Here is a 13,929-nt window from a genome sequence, read left to right as displayed (position 1 = left end):
ATTTGATTTGGTCTGCACTGAAACAAAAACAAATCAACAAACAAGCTTAGAGTGAGAAATACAGAGTTAGGCTTCCAGAGCTCTTTGGAGCTGATCCCAACCCTACCCTTGGTCATTTGTGTGCCTCCCTTTTCCCCGTAAAATGAGGATATTGGCATTTCCCCATTCATAAAATGAGGTATTTACATTGTCATTTGTGAAGGGGTGTACTCTTTGTACTTCACCTGGAATATGTAAAGTGCTATGTGACAATACTGCTCCTCCTGATTTATGCCAGCCTATGAGAGATCACAATCAGGCTTTGCTATTATTTTTCTGATGAATACACTTCATGGAAAAATGCCTGATATAATGATGGCTCAAGATTAGTGATGCAGGTTGGTTTATTTAAAGCAGTAACATCAAAGCAAAAGGTCTGCTGATTCAGCTCATAAAAATCATTGATGCATAAAACCAACAATAATATCAAGAAAGAAAAGGGGAATGGAGGACTGGGAGAACAGAAGAAGAAAAGGCAACCCAAACCCATCATAAGTGCACACAAGACAGACGGTCTAACTCTTTCAAGAAGCATTTGCAAATACCCTTGTGCTTAGTGGGGAGAAAGTCTACGTGAAAAAAAATCTATGGTAACTGGAAGGACACGATATTAAGAAAAGGCATCTCTCTTCCATTTATCTATCTTTGATTGAAGCTTCTGGTCCAGCCAGCAGCTTGGGTATGTCTTCATTTACAATATTCCTTCCTGAAATCTGAAAGCAAATTGAAATGGAGGTCAGTACCTGAAGAGGGTTTTCAAACCATCCAAAGCAGCACGCCGTAATATGGACTTAGCTATACAGTGACAAGTGACCATTTGCAGTCAACCATGTTCCCAATATTCTATTCATAAAGCCCACAGTGAGATATACTGTGCATAAATTATTGCACAGATCACCTCCGCAGAACGTAAGCAAAAATATCATGAGAACTCCATCAAGAACAGCAGGTCTAAGGCAACTCATGGACTCTCCAGACCATTCCCTTCTTGATATAATTTCAGTCACATTTATTGTATTCTAAATTCATACGAAAGGATTAATAGAACCTAACAACTTCTTACAAGCACTGCTTGACATAAGTGTGACTCTACAAACTGAGATGTAATACTCAGGATTAATACTGGATAAGCAAAAGGAGATTCAGCCCCTAGGGAGGGAGAGCTGTTTGCTTTTGTTGGATGAACGAAGTTACTGCCCATTACCCATAAATTAATTCAACTCAAAACACTCTCTTCTGCACAGTGTTTTCTCAAACACCATGCCAGGACATTTTTGAGATACATCTCCCTCTGAGGTTACAGTACAGAATGCACTATTCCAGCCCTGCAAGGCATTCTTTTTCCAATAAAGAAAAATTCTATTTGTGCCACGCCAAAGGTTTTTAAAAGCCTAATCACTACTTGCATCTTGTGGCTCCATGATGAAAGGATAGGAAGGGAACTAGCTTCTCATTCCTGCTGTCATTTGTCATGATGTTTATCATTCCTCATTCAGCTGTGGTTTGGTCAGCTCACTGCTAAACTGTTCTTCCCTCCTCCCTCCTTCAACCCACCAGAAGGTTCATACAGCCACCAATTAGGGTGAGGCAGGTCATTATTACCTTTGTCTAAATCAATGTTCTTTGCTGGGAAGCTTCTGGCTTGCTCAGCCTTCTCCTTCAGGATGTTGTTTTTGTAATCTGTGTAAGGGAGGAGTACAATTCAGACAGCCATTAGAACATTAAAAAACCCCAAAGCTTTACAGGCAGGGCGCACATGTGTTCAGTCCTTCCTTGAAGCACTCTAGGCCTGGCATCTCCAGATCTCTAGGAGTAACTCATGGAGTTACTCAGCCACTCAGCAGGAAAAGGAAAGCTGCTACAACTTAATTTTTGCCCCTGGCACTAATCAGTTATGCATACTTCAGTTTCCTGCTCCTCGTAGGTACCACAGATTCTTCCAGCATGTAACAAAAAGCTCTGGATTATCTATGCGAAGCTCACCTGAAGGTGACTGATGCAGTTACTCAAAGAATTTGCTCACCCGGGAGCTCTCCTGAGACATACAGAGAAGAATTGGTACTTGCTGCTGTCCTGGTTTGCAACCCACCCTCTGCAACCCCTTTGTTCTTTCCTTCAGATTTTGTATCTACCTCTTGTTTATAGGGCCCCTTACAGCAATTCTGTAGCTTGGGACCTAAAGTTTGTCAGCTTGTTCTTTTAAAGGTTGTACCTTTACTGGGGGTGCACAGAGGAAAAAAAAAGGGACAGACTCAATTGTTTCCTGGTTTATCAACATGTTCACTGACATACAACAAGTTGCAGCAGGTATGAACTTGGCATCATGGCAAGTCTTCAGGAATCTCAGGGTAGTGCAGACAAGAGGATCATTTTTGCTTTACAGACAATCCACTCCAAGTCCAAGCAAGAAGACACCCCTGATCGATTACTGACACAATAAACTCAAGGCTGCACCTTCAAGCATCCATCTTCAGGAATGTTATAAGCTCCCCGAGTCAGTCCTACATATCCCAGCAAAAATACTTTCACAGATCACCAGTGAGATTAGCTTCCTTCCCCTCTTTTCAGTATGTTTCATGTTATCATGAGTTCCAGTGTTTTTTGTATTTTCTATCTTTTGTATTCTAAGACCTTTGTTGCACATTTTCTTCCTATCATGTTCCCCAAGTTTATTTGTCCTAATTGCTATCACAGATCTTGATAGAAGGCCAAACTGTTCACTAAATGATTTGACATCCAGGGAGGATGAAATTGTAGAAAGTTAAACCAAACTGGCTTCAATAGAAGGTGGAGGCAATGAACTCGGCTAACTCATGACTTCTCTTTACCCCCACTTCAACTACAGTTCATACCCACTTTCAAGAGAGATGATAAGGTCAGTAGTTAGTACTAAAGAATGTTGATCTAATTTTTTTCTCCAGATCACTCACTTCGAGCTAGTTTTTATGTACTGTAGAATGATGATATTCATATTGACAAATGCTTTTAGTTTCTTGGACAGGAGATTCTAGAGAACTGCCTTGTTGATCCTCTTCCCTAAACAAACTGCTTAAACTTGAGGAATCCTCTTCCCTAGATGTTGTCTTGATCTCATTCCACATTGTATTGCACTCACTTGAATTTGGCTTTCAGGTGTACGTCAAAGCAGCCCGGTGAAACAAAAGAAGCCGTGCCTCATTACTGACCAACCTCACCAATCAGCCTCTAGTTAAACTCAAAAGTCAGGACTGCCCTCTCCAGCTGCAGTCCCCCTGCTTGCACTGACTTGTGGGTTGAGATTCTCAAAGTTGCCATTTAAAATCAGGAGGTTAAGTCATTTCAAAATGGGCATCTAAATGCCATTAGAAAATCCTCAGTTATAACGAGTTTTGACCTGGTTTGGAGAATGGTTGCTAGTTGATGCATACCCAGCCTGATGTCTTCACTTTTGTATTGAGTCAGATCTGTTGTGTCGACTGTAAATTCTTTAAGATTTACATCCTTCCTGAAAAAGGAATAACAGTGAAAAATGGTATTGTCACATCCTTCAATAACGGCTCCCTTTCACACTTTTTTACAATAGCTTTTCTAATGCTACTTTAGAGAATTTCATTTACAGTGTTTATTTGCTATATATCTGGAGAAAAGCTGAAAAAATCCATAGGAGATTTCATTCTCTATTAAATACTGGTGATTTTCACAGCAATCCGTACAGAATCCTTTCCAGTTTCTACAAGGCTTCCCTGGAGAAAGCATGACAGATAGATAACACCATTGGCAGCCCTTGTACATGGGTACTTTTCCTGTCTTTGCCCCTAACCTATCGGATTTCAGAAGGTCATACTGCTTACTAGTGAATCCGGTTCTCCTCTCTCTCCCTTTCACTGCCTTTTCTATTAACACCTTGAGATCTCTGGCTAGCTGGCTCTTTTTTCCCCCATGTGTTTGTCCAGAGCTTAGAAGAATGAGGACCCAATCTGTACTGGAACTTCCCCATCTCTTCCACTTTAATAATATATAATAAAACATAAAGGAACCCAGCTACACAATCTTGGCCCCAATCTCACAGTAGTGTTTACAGTAGATCTGTGCATTACGCCTCTACCACTAACTCCTAATGACATCTCACAGAAACATGATCTGTGAATCAGTTCCCAAAGTATAATGAGAGGAAATGCAATTGCCAAATCATCCCTACAAACCATTCTCTCCTCCTGTATTTTGACAGCATGGAAGTCACTCCCTCGCATGCAATCATTATGCAAGTGTATATTCCTGGGAACATTACACTAATAATGACTAGAGTGTAAAGCTGCAGAAGAATTGATGGAAAGCAATGAATAAACTCTATCAAACAGTCTATGCTTTACATGGCTGTACTCGTACTAACCAGATCCTCAGCTGTTTTAGGCTCTTAATGACAACTGAGGGTTGGGGCCCATAAGTTCATTTTTATGTATTCTAATCATAGAGAGTAGACCCTGTAATTATACTTACTCTCCATATTTCTTCACATTGTATTCATAACCTAAACAGGGAGAAGAAACAGAATGAGCAGTCGTTTCCAATCCAACCAACCCCTCCCAGATAACAGTGATAACAATAACACCTAATACTTATTCACAGTGTTCCTTATTGTGATGCTTACAAAGATCACTTTCACAATCCCTCCAATACACAAGAATTCATGCGTGTTCCACTGCCACAGGGAGCTTCCCTTTCCTTTACTCACCAGCTTTCCAGTGGTTTTCCCAGATCTATAGATGACCAGCCATGAGAAACTACAGCAATTGCCGTATTTAATTTCTTTCCACCTCCCATTTATTACAAAAATATTAACCACACCTGTCATCTCATGTGTCCTGGTGCTGCACTTTCCCATCCCCAGCTCATTGCTTGGGCCTGCATCCATCATGTGCTACAGATGCTGGTTTTCATCAGCCTCCCACGTGCCAGGCATGTAACTACACTCCTGTCTCACCCCACCCTGCAAGGAGTGATGATTTCAGGCTCCTCTTTTCCATTCAAAGGCCAGGGCCAGGAGTCTGTCCCCTCTGTGATTGCAAAGTAACTCCACTTAAGTCAGTGGAGATAGCCCCATTTTGTGTTGGTGCTAATCCCCTGACACGTAAATAAGGATGAATGTGGTACTCCAAACAACACACCAGAAGACAGAAATTCCCTGGTATTTGCTTTTTGTGTGGCATCCAAAACTATTTGTGTGGAAGTCACCAAAAGATCTCAGTGTTCATTTATCTAATTGCACACAAAGAGTCACCCAGCACAGGGAGTCCAGCAAGGACTTAGACACCTTAGCTCCTAAGGGATGCATGTGGGCCTTCTGCTCTAAATAAATTCCACTTGTAAAAAGCAACTATCTAGCGGTTCTAATTTTCTTCTCGCTTACAACAGAGCAACTCAGCAAATCAAGGCATGGAAATTTTTACACCACACTAATGAATCTCTCTTGGCATCAGCACCTGCAAAGACTCCCCACTGCGTAGCTTGCTGGTTTTCCAGAAGAGGGTCACTGCCTTCAGCATTGTGCTTTGCAGCAATTATTTGCAGAATCAGCTCTCCTGTCATGAGATATCCTTATAAGCACTACAGGGTCGGTCTTTTCCAGCACTTACCTCTCTGCCGGCGCTTGCGGGTGATGAGGACAACGATGATGAGGAGGACAATGAAGAGCAGCAGAGTTGCCAGGATGTAGCCCAGCTGCTGGAAGAAGTGCACCCGGCTCTCAGGGATGATGACATTTATTACATTGTGGCCCCTGACAACATTTGGATCTGATGGCAAAGGAAAAGGAGAACAGGCTGATAATTGTAATTTGCATCCAAAGCAAAGCACATTCACACATGCGCCCATATGTGGGCCCGAAAAGCATGTTCAGTGAGAAACTCCTCTGAACTGCATTAAGTAAAGGGCAAATGGCTGCCTAATTTACAACATACTGCACCTTTGTCAGACGGAAGATGCCTGTGCTCTTCACAAGACCATTATACTTCCCAGGAGCATGAAGTATTAACAATGACTGTTGCACATTCCCTTGCTGCTGCCTGGCTATCAGTGTGTTCTTGTTTACTGCAGAGGGGAAGCCCAGAAAGAAGCCACACTAGACAGCCCCAAGTCTTTCTGCAGGGTAACACAACGCGCCTCTGGGTCCCTTACAACACACACACCACGTTGCTTCGGCTCCAGACAGCTGAAGTATGAAGCAGCTCCTCCCTGCCAAGGGTTATAATTTACAGAGTGGGAGGAATTTTCAATGCCAAAGAATGAGTTTCCTTTTAAATAAAATAAAAATCAATAAAATAAATAAAATAAAAACCCGCAAAGAAAAGCCAAGATTCCATTCCATTTGTGGGTGCAGCAGCATTTCAGTTCCACAGCACAGGGAAGGGTAACTCAAAACTCTTATGTGGAACATTTTTGTAGATCTCAAATAAATAGGTCAATGTTTTACACATATAAAGAGGAAGCGACTTCTCTGCTTGCCATAGTCAGAGGAGTGGACAAATCCAGCCCAAGCACAGACAGCAAACCCATAAGACACACTGTGCTGGGGAAGGCTTTTCTCTTCCAAACAGAGCTGAAAGTGACACCTTCTCCCCCTAACAGGGAACATTCACAGAGCACCAGGCAAGAACCAGGACAGAGTTCTGGCCTACCATTCTCTTGGGAGTTCTACCCTGTAAATTAGTCAGGGGAATAAGGGGAAAGATGGGAGAAAATATCCCAAAAGCCACAGTACCATTTAACAGATGTGTTCTAATGTGAGAAATGTTGACGTTTTTGGAACTGCTGGCATAGTGACTGGTTCCAGTTTGTCGGGTAGTTTGTTTCCAGCATTTAAAAACACCAACCCACCAACAATAAAATCAAATCAGACGACAGTGGATTGAAATAAACACATTGAAACCAGAGATGATCATTTGCTAATGCTAACAGCAGTCCTAGAAAATCGAGAGGTTTTAGCATATCCTCTGTTCTGGTAGCCCAGTGCTCCACTCCAGCAACACTCCACTTTTCACTGGCATTGCTATATGCTGTGTGCTTGCTGGCTATAGTGCTGAAAATTAGCATGTGTTTTTCACCACTGCTAAGCTAAAAAATACCAAACCAAAAAACCCACTTGCAAAGCTGCAAACAGTATACGTGACAGTTCTACTTTAACAAATCTCTGGATCGTGAAGGGCTTCTTCAGCCGCTGCCATAATGAGATGGTAGCCACTGGAGCAGCTGTTGAGCCAGAAGTCAGCAAACAAATGCATTCTATTCCTGGCTTTTTGCTTTCCCACAATACTGCAAGATAGGGTAGGAGTGGAGTTAAACTTTAGTCAACATTGGAGAGGTCACTGTAAAAACAAACAGTGGAAGCAGAGATTCAGTAACTTCGGGTCTCCTTGGCTTACTCAATCAAGTAATATTAAAAATGCTTTGTCAAAACACTAGTATGACAAGTATCACTGGTGGACTTCAAAGTGTATCACTGGGAAGGCAGTAGAATATATCCCATTTTATAATTGGGGAAACTGAGGCACAGAGTAATGGTTGATTCAATCGCACCTAGTAGATAATGGCAGCGCCTAGGATAGTATCACCAAGGTAAAACAGACTCTCCTCCTCATCCTAGTGTTATATCAGAATTTAAGTGAACGCAATGAAGGTTTATTCTGTAACCAAGATCTGATCTTTCAGTATGTCTCAACATGGTGTGCCCATCTGCCTCCAATTCACTCACGTGATCTGGCTTAACTACTGGAAAATAAGTTTTAATGGTGGGGGAAAAATGTTAGAACAGAGGTGCCTTTACATTACTTTACCAAACTGTCAAGGGTCAGATTCTTCTGCTGGGAAAAATGGAGAGCTCTCTACCAAGAGAGCTCACAGTTGCTGGGTATGTGGCCCATTTTCTTTTCAAGGCTGGCAAAGGATTGAGAATAGTATAGCAATAAGCATGAGACACAACAGATGCCATTCTTCAATCACTTACTCCAAAGCAAACGCAGAGTAAAAATGCACTGAATTAGTAGTCATTCACCACATTTATACTGCTGAGAGTGAGAGCAGAATTGAGCTCATGCTTATATTCAAAACAGGATGAAGTTTCCTGTCTGGAAATGGCTCCGCACCTTGGAGCTATGCCAGAGACTATAGCTGCTTGCTGAAAAAGCTCATTGCTTTCCTTTTGTTATCTCCCTATGTTTCATTTTGGCTTTATGTTATATCCCCAGAAGAGTTCTATACAGTTTTTCATGGAATGGGGCAATATCTCAGCCTTTCCTGCTACACACAAATAGGGCATGTTCCAGCAGGCTCCTCATAGCAGTGGGTTTGAAAAAGGCACTCCGGGTGTCTCAGCTTCTTTCACATTCCCATCAACTCAGCACATTTTTGTGTGTGATGCTCTCAGACCAGCTGAGCGTTCACTGTCCGTAGGGGACAAAGCTCTTCTAAGGCTGTTCTTTTTGACAGTGAAAATGGCTTTTCTCAGGAAGGCAAGTTCCTCCAGCACTGAGGGCACTACTACCAAACTGAGACATCCCAGGCAGGTTAAATTACTTGTAGGTTCTGCCTAACTTCTGAGTAGATAGGTAACTATTCAGGAACAAGCAGGACAACATCCAGGAAAGAGAGGAATAAATTCCTGGGTGGGCAACTCTGAAAACAAGATCTAGTTTTCATCTCCACAATGTGATCTGGATAGGGCTCAAGGGCAGCAAAAGGGCCGTGGGCAGGGAGACTGACACTTGTACGTCCTGGCCTCCATGTCAGCTCAGCCCCAACAGCCTCTTCTCTTTAGTACTCCCTGGGTTTTCTGGACACCAACCTTAGTCCCGGGGGAGGTTTAGGTTTCTGTGACTTGAAAAAGCCAATTGCTAGAGAAGAATAGACCTATTTAAAAATATATGAAGCATGTCAAAACTCTGTATTAAGCAGCCAATAAATATTAAACCACAATGAATATTTTAAAATGTTGATAAGGAGCTATACCCAAAAGACTTAAAAAAAAAAATTAAACTTGGGATTTTTATTTTATTTTTCTGCCTGAACTAAGCATGATGGTTTTGAGTTTGGACAGGCTGTCAGATGATAGCTCACTGCAGTGGAAAATGTGAAAATTGGTTTAAGGGAGAAAAAAAAAAAAAAAGGTGAAGGGTGGAAGAAAATTCCTGGTGCTTGATCCTGCACAATCTGGCATCTTGCACAGCCTAAAACCCAGTGCAAAGGGGAGAGAAACACTGATGATCTACACTGGTGAGAATAGGAGCATGTTGTAACAGCAAAGGCAGAGCAGAATCGACCCCCGCCCCACACCTTCTCCTGTTCCATAAAAGCAATCAGGAAAGGGAGTCTGTTAGAAAAACAGCTTGTTTGCCGTAGGGCATGTCAGCATTGCAGAGCAGAACACGCTGCAGAATTGCCCTGGAGCAAACAAAACAGGAGCTGGACATGATGTCACTACAGCATTGCAAGCCGGGTAATTAACCCTGATGGGTGGGACACTCCACTTTTGGTGCAGCAGAGCGTTAAAGCAGCTCTACAGGATCCTCACCGGTACTGCTACGCATGCAGCTCCGGGTATACCAATGTAATGGAAATAGCTCAGAAACAACCAAGCCCATACACTAGAGCCATATACTAGTAGCGAGGGAGGCAAGACCTCATCTACTCTTGTAACCCTAAGGGCAGGAACAGCCGCTGGCTCAAATGTGAGAAACCTTCATAGAGGAAACCTCAGTGTTGCTCTACATGGCACCTTCACTTCAGTGGTGTCTATGGTACTTCTGCAGGGCACAGGTTTGCCTTGACTACGCTCCCTCCTGCTGGCGCTAAAGTGATCCCTGCAGACCACTGTGGAGGGACAGAAAAGGCAAGAACGTTTTGGCATTTGGAGCAAAGGCCTCCTGAGGTGATCATGCGGAGTAACACGTCATATTCCTGTCCTGTGACTTACTGAGCTCTTTAGAACTCAAAGGTGCAACTGTAGATACTTATCTCTTCTTCAATCAGGAGAACCACTTCCAAAGGTCACTTACCTATGGCTGGGGCAATGTTGTGAGTTGTGAGGTTCACCACCTTCTTCTCTCTCACTGGCTCCGTCACGAAGACTTGGTAGATCCTGCGCTCATGCAGGCCACAGTAGTGATGGTGCAGGTGGCAGGAGTAAGTGCCTTCATCTGCACTTTCCAGCTCTGAAATCCGCAGGGAAAAGTCACCCACGGCAAAGGCTGTGTCAGTGATGTTCATCTTCTGACGAATGAAGAGAGGTCCGTAAGAACGGCGCTCGCCAGAGGCGTACAGATCAATGAGGCGGTCAGCCCGGTCATGAGGAACCCCTGGGGGCTGCCTGTCCCAGTGGACCACTTGTTGTTCCTCTTCACTGTGCCGTTCGGTCCAGATGTGGTTATGGTTCACACAGGGGAGCATCACTGTGCTGCCTTTTAGGGCAACAATCACAGGCTTTTCCCCATCCCAGTACTGATTTGCATCTTCAGCTGTAATGGAGACAATACAAGTTGTGCAACCTTGGTGCATCTTTACATACTTGTCCTATGCTTAAGGACACCCAGGCACACCTAAGATTGCTCTCAGACCCTGCAATCCTGTAACACATCCCCTCCAAAGATCTTGAAGTGCCACAGGGGTAGTGTGCCTTGTTCACACTTAATTCAGCTGTTAGTAAAGAAATGCACCTTTATCTTCTACATCCTAGGTCAGTGCATTAAGCAAGACCACTTTCTTTTCCTTATAACTGAGAGTTAATCTCTTGCTTCAGAAAGCAGGAAGTATATTCTCTCTACAGACTAAGAATGGAACGAGAACAACAGATTTTGTCTTCAATATGCTGTATCCCAATTCTCCAAGCAGGAAATGCTCTTCTACTCACAAATGCCCTAATTACCGGAGAAGTTCAAGCAGCACTGTATTTTGTTCTTGAAAAGGAATAACAGAAGAACCAAAACACAGATGAGCAGACTGGGGCTCACAGGCCTGCCTGGGTGTTTTTATTGCATAGAAGCTGGGAGAACAGCAGCAGAAGAGATGCACTTCTCTACTATCCAATCAGCCCTTCAACAACTTCCCAGCACAGTCAGCCCCAGTAACTTCACTTGAGCATTATACAAAAGTCTATTTAAATGACACAGTAGTGATGCATGTGTGGCATGGGTGGCACACACTGCAGTTGCCAACAGCCCCTTAGAAGCTTGCTTTTAGAGCTGGAGTTAAGGTGTGGTAACTTGAGGAGGCTTTTTAACTACAGGTGTCTCAGGGTAAGCTCACCAACCAATGTGCAAGGCAGATCTTTGTGGCTAACCTGACTGATGATGGATTGTTACTAAGGATGTTCTACTGCTGGAGCAGTAACAGGACAGTTAGCTAATTGGGCTGCCTAGAGTAAACATTTAACTTAACAGGCTCCATGCATCGTTTGGCACATGCCAAGAAAGGAGAAAGGTTCATAAATAACACACATTGAATAAAGTTTCTGAAACTCAGGGAATCTGATAGCAAACAGCATAGTGAGCACCACTGCCTCCTGATGCTTTCCAAGCCTCTTGTGGCATCTGTGCCCTGAACCTGCAACTGAGAAGGCATAGGCAAAACCCTGCATCCACACTGCTCTTCTCTGACAGTAGCAGAACAGCATGCAAGGCCTACCGTGAATCAGCACACAAGCCCCACTGTGAATTCAACAGAGTCCTGGTGGCCGCTGGACTCCAGTTGCCAGACCAGGCCCCTTGCAGAAAGGAACAGCAAACTGTCTGCCACACCTACCTTTCTTGGTGATAGCTAGTTGGATTTTCACAGTTTCGTATAAGTGGCAGTAGTGATGGTGAAGATTACAAGAATATGTGCCTTCATCACTCTCTGCAACATCTAGTACAACAGGGAAGAGAGGGGAAGTTGAGTGTTTTAGGCTGAGACAATGATTACTTTTGTCATTTATACTCGTTCCCAAATGCTTGTATGGATGCAAAAGGGCCTGTATATAACTTGGTTCTAACCCATCCTTATCACCAGGGTGGGCTAAACAGAGAAGAATCATCTCACTTAATATAATAATTTGTTCAGTTTATTTGCTGTTGCATGGAATGTATTTGTATTAACAGACGGAAAAAGAAAGCCGATTTAAGTTAAGCTAAGAGCAGGCATAGGAAGAATGACAATCTTGGGTTTATAGTTCAGGAACTGAAATACAGTCAAAGGTCCACAAGAAGCCCAAGTGACTTTCAGGCAATGAGTTGTTACCAGTTCTCTTTTAAAATGGGACTGTTTCAAAGGGAAATAAAACACTATTGCCAGTGCTTCAGAGAACCTCATTAACCTCATTAGACTGATATTTATTTATTTATAGAAAATGCTCTGTAAAATAGCCGTTTTCACTGAAAAACACAAAGTTAATTTAGTCATGAATCCTCTATTTTGCAGATAGCACAGGGAGAAAAGATGCTGTTTAGTACCTTTGATCACCAAGGAGAAGTTGCCATCTGTAAATGCATTCTGGGGCATGAATATCCTCCCTTGGTTGTAGGAGCTGTATACACGCTGATCTCCAGCTGAGTACATGTCACATAGCCTCTCCATCTTGTTATCTCCATAATAGTTGCTGTACACGTCCCAGTGGACTACACGCTGGCGGTCATTCAGACGATCCTGGGTCCACACCATGCGATAACTCTTGCAGGGCAGGACAGCCTGTGACCCCAATGTAGCACTGATATTTAACACTGACACTACAACACTGTCTGGGTTTGAGGCATCAGCTGGGACTGAGAGCCAGGAGCAAAGAACAAAAAACAGAGTTACCAGATTAATGGCATGCGAAGACGACACTGGAGTAGGACTCAGACCTGTCCTAGAATCTCTGCACACCTTCCACCCAAAATAAAGTAACTTTCAAGACCAACATAGAGCTCTCTCATGGAGAAATACAATAGAAAGCCACTTAAAAACACTGATTTCATTCAATGAAAGCGATGTCTATGATGTCTGTTATCAGGATCGTAGATTTGACCTGTCCTACCTACCCTTCCTAATCCTAATCCCCAGTTTAATCAAAGTTCAGAGACACTAGTTCATGGGATGCATGGTTCACGCCTATGGAAGTTAGCAATGAAACCCCCATCACATGTCATGAAATCAGGGTCCCTCTCATTTCTTCTCATGATCACAAAAACAGGCAGATTACAAAAATGTCACTCACCTGAATATAAATAAACAGAACCTGTCAAAGCAGAAAAAAAGAATGTTACTGACAACAAAAGGAAGAAAAAACTACAAACACACTCATAGTCAGCAGCCACCTCCTCTGTTATTATTCCATCTATTCCTCCCTTCTCTGTTAATACACTTATTTAACATGTGTATTGTGGTTACGCCCAGAGGCTCAGACCTTGGTTGGTCCATGTTGCAGCAGACACTGTACGCTTACAGCAAAAGACAGTGCCTGACCCAACAAACTTAAGCTTAAGAGCAATGTGGGATACGCTCAGCCTGCAACTGAATTTCATACAGTTGAAGTCTTTATTTCATACCATCTATAGTCACAGAGTTTTTTTCCACCATCCTATTCAAACATTACACCAAAGCTATCTGTCAATGTATCACCCACCAAAACTGTCTGAAAGGCCTCTTCTGCCCAAGAGGAAACTATTTAACAAATGTTGTGTAAGACAAAAACAAGAACCCAAGGAGGCAGGAGCAGGCAGGGGGAAGGGAGGCACCAGTATTATCTTAGGATCTGATATTGGTCCTGCATAAATAACAAGGCGGCAGCAGAAACAGCAGGGCAAGAACAGTTCATAGAATCATAGAATAGTTTGGGTTGGAAGGGACCTCTAAAGGTCACCTAGTCCAACCCCCCTGCCGTGGGCAGGGACATCTTCAACCAGATCAGGT

At 43.1% G+C, this 13,929-nt stretch overlaps 1 protein-coding gene across 1 annotated transcript in view; it reads right to left on the bottom strand.

Annotated features, from left to right (window-relative positions):
* Positions 1-368: 368 nt before the first annotated feature.
* The window catches only part of MXRA8 (matrix remodeling associated 8), a 21,141-nt gene continuing 7,580 nt past the window's right edge, over positions 369-13,929 (bottom strand). Inside the window, exons 2-10 of the mRNA XM_009274175.1 lie at positions 13,235-13,255; positions 12,492-12,800; positions 11,806-11,907; positions 10,065-10,523; positions 5,652-5,810; positions 4,516-4,546; positions 3,447-3,523; positions 1,642-1,719; positions 369-752 (exon numbers count right to left, since the gene is read on the bottom strand). Of these exons, the coding sequence (XP_009272450.1) occupies positions 727-752; positions 1,642-1,719; positions 3,447-3,523; positions 4,516-4,546; positions 5,652-5,810; positions 10,065-10,523; positions 11,806-11,907; positions 12,492-12,800; positions 13,235-13,255 (1,262 nt within the window). The 3' untranslated portion in view covers positions 369-726. The remainder of the gene's footprint in view (positions 753-1,641; positions 1,720-3,446; positions 3,524-4,515; positions 4,547-5,651; positions 5,811-10,064; positions 10,524-11,805; positions 11,908-12,491; positions 12,801-13,234; positions 13,256-13,929) is intronic.

The sequence above is a fragment of the Aptenodytes forsteri genome, unplaced genomic scaffold (genome assembly GCF_000699145.1).
Source record: "Aptenodytes forsteri isolate BGI_AS27 unplaced genomic scaffold, ASM69914v1 Scaffold16, whole genome shotgun sequence".
NCBI lineage: Eukaryota > Metazoa > Chordata > Aves > Sphenisciformes > Spheniscidae > Aptenodytes > Aptenodytes forsteri.
The sequence above is the reverse complement of the archived record's forward strand: the minus strand, read 5'-3'. Positions and strand labels throughout refer to the sequence as shown.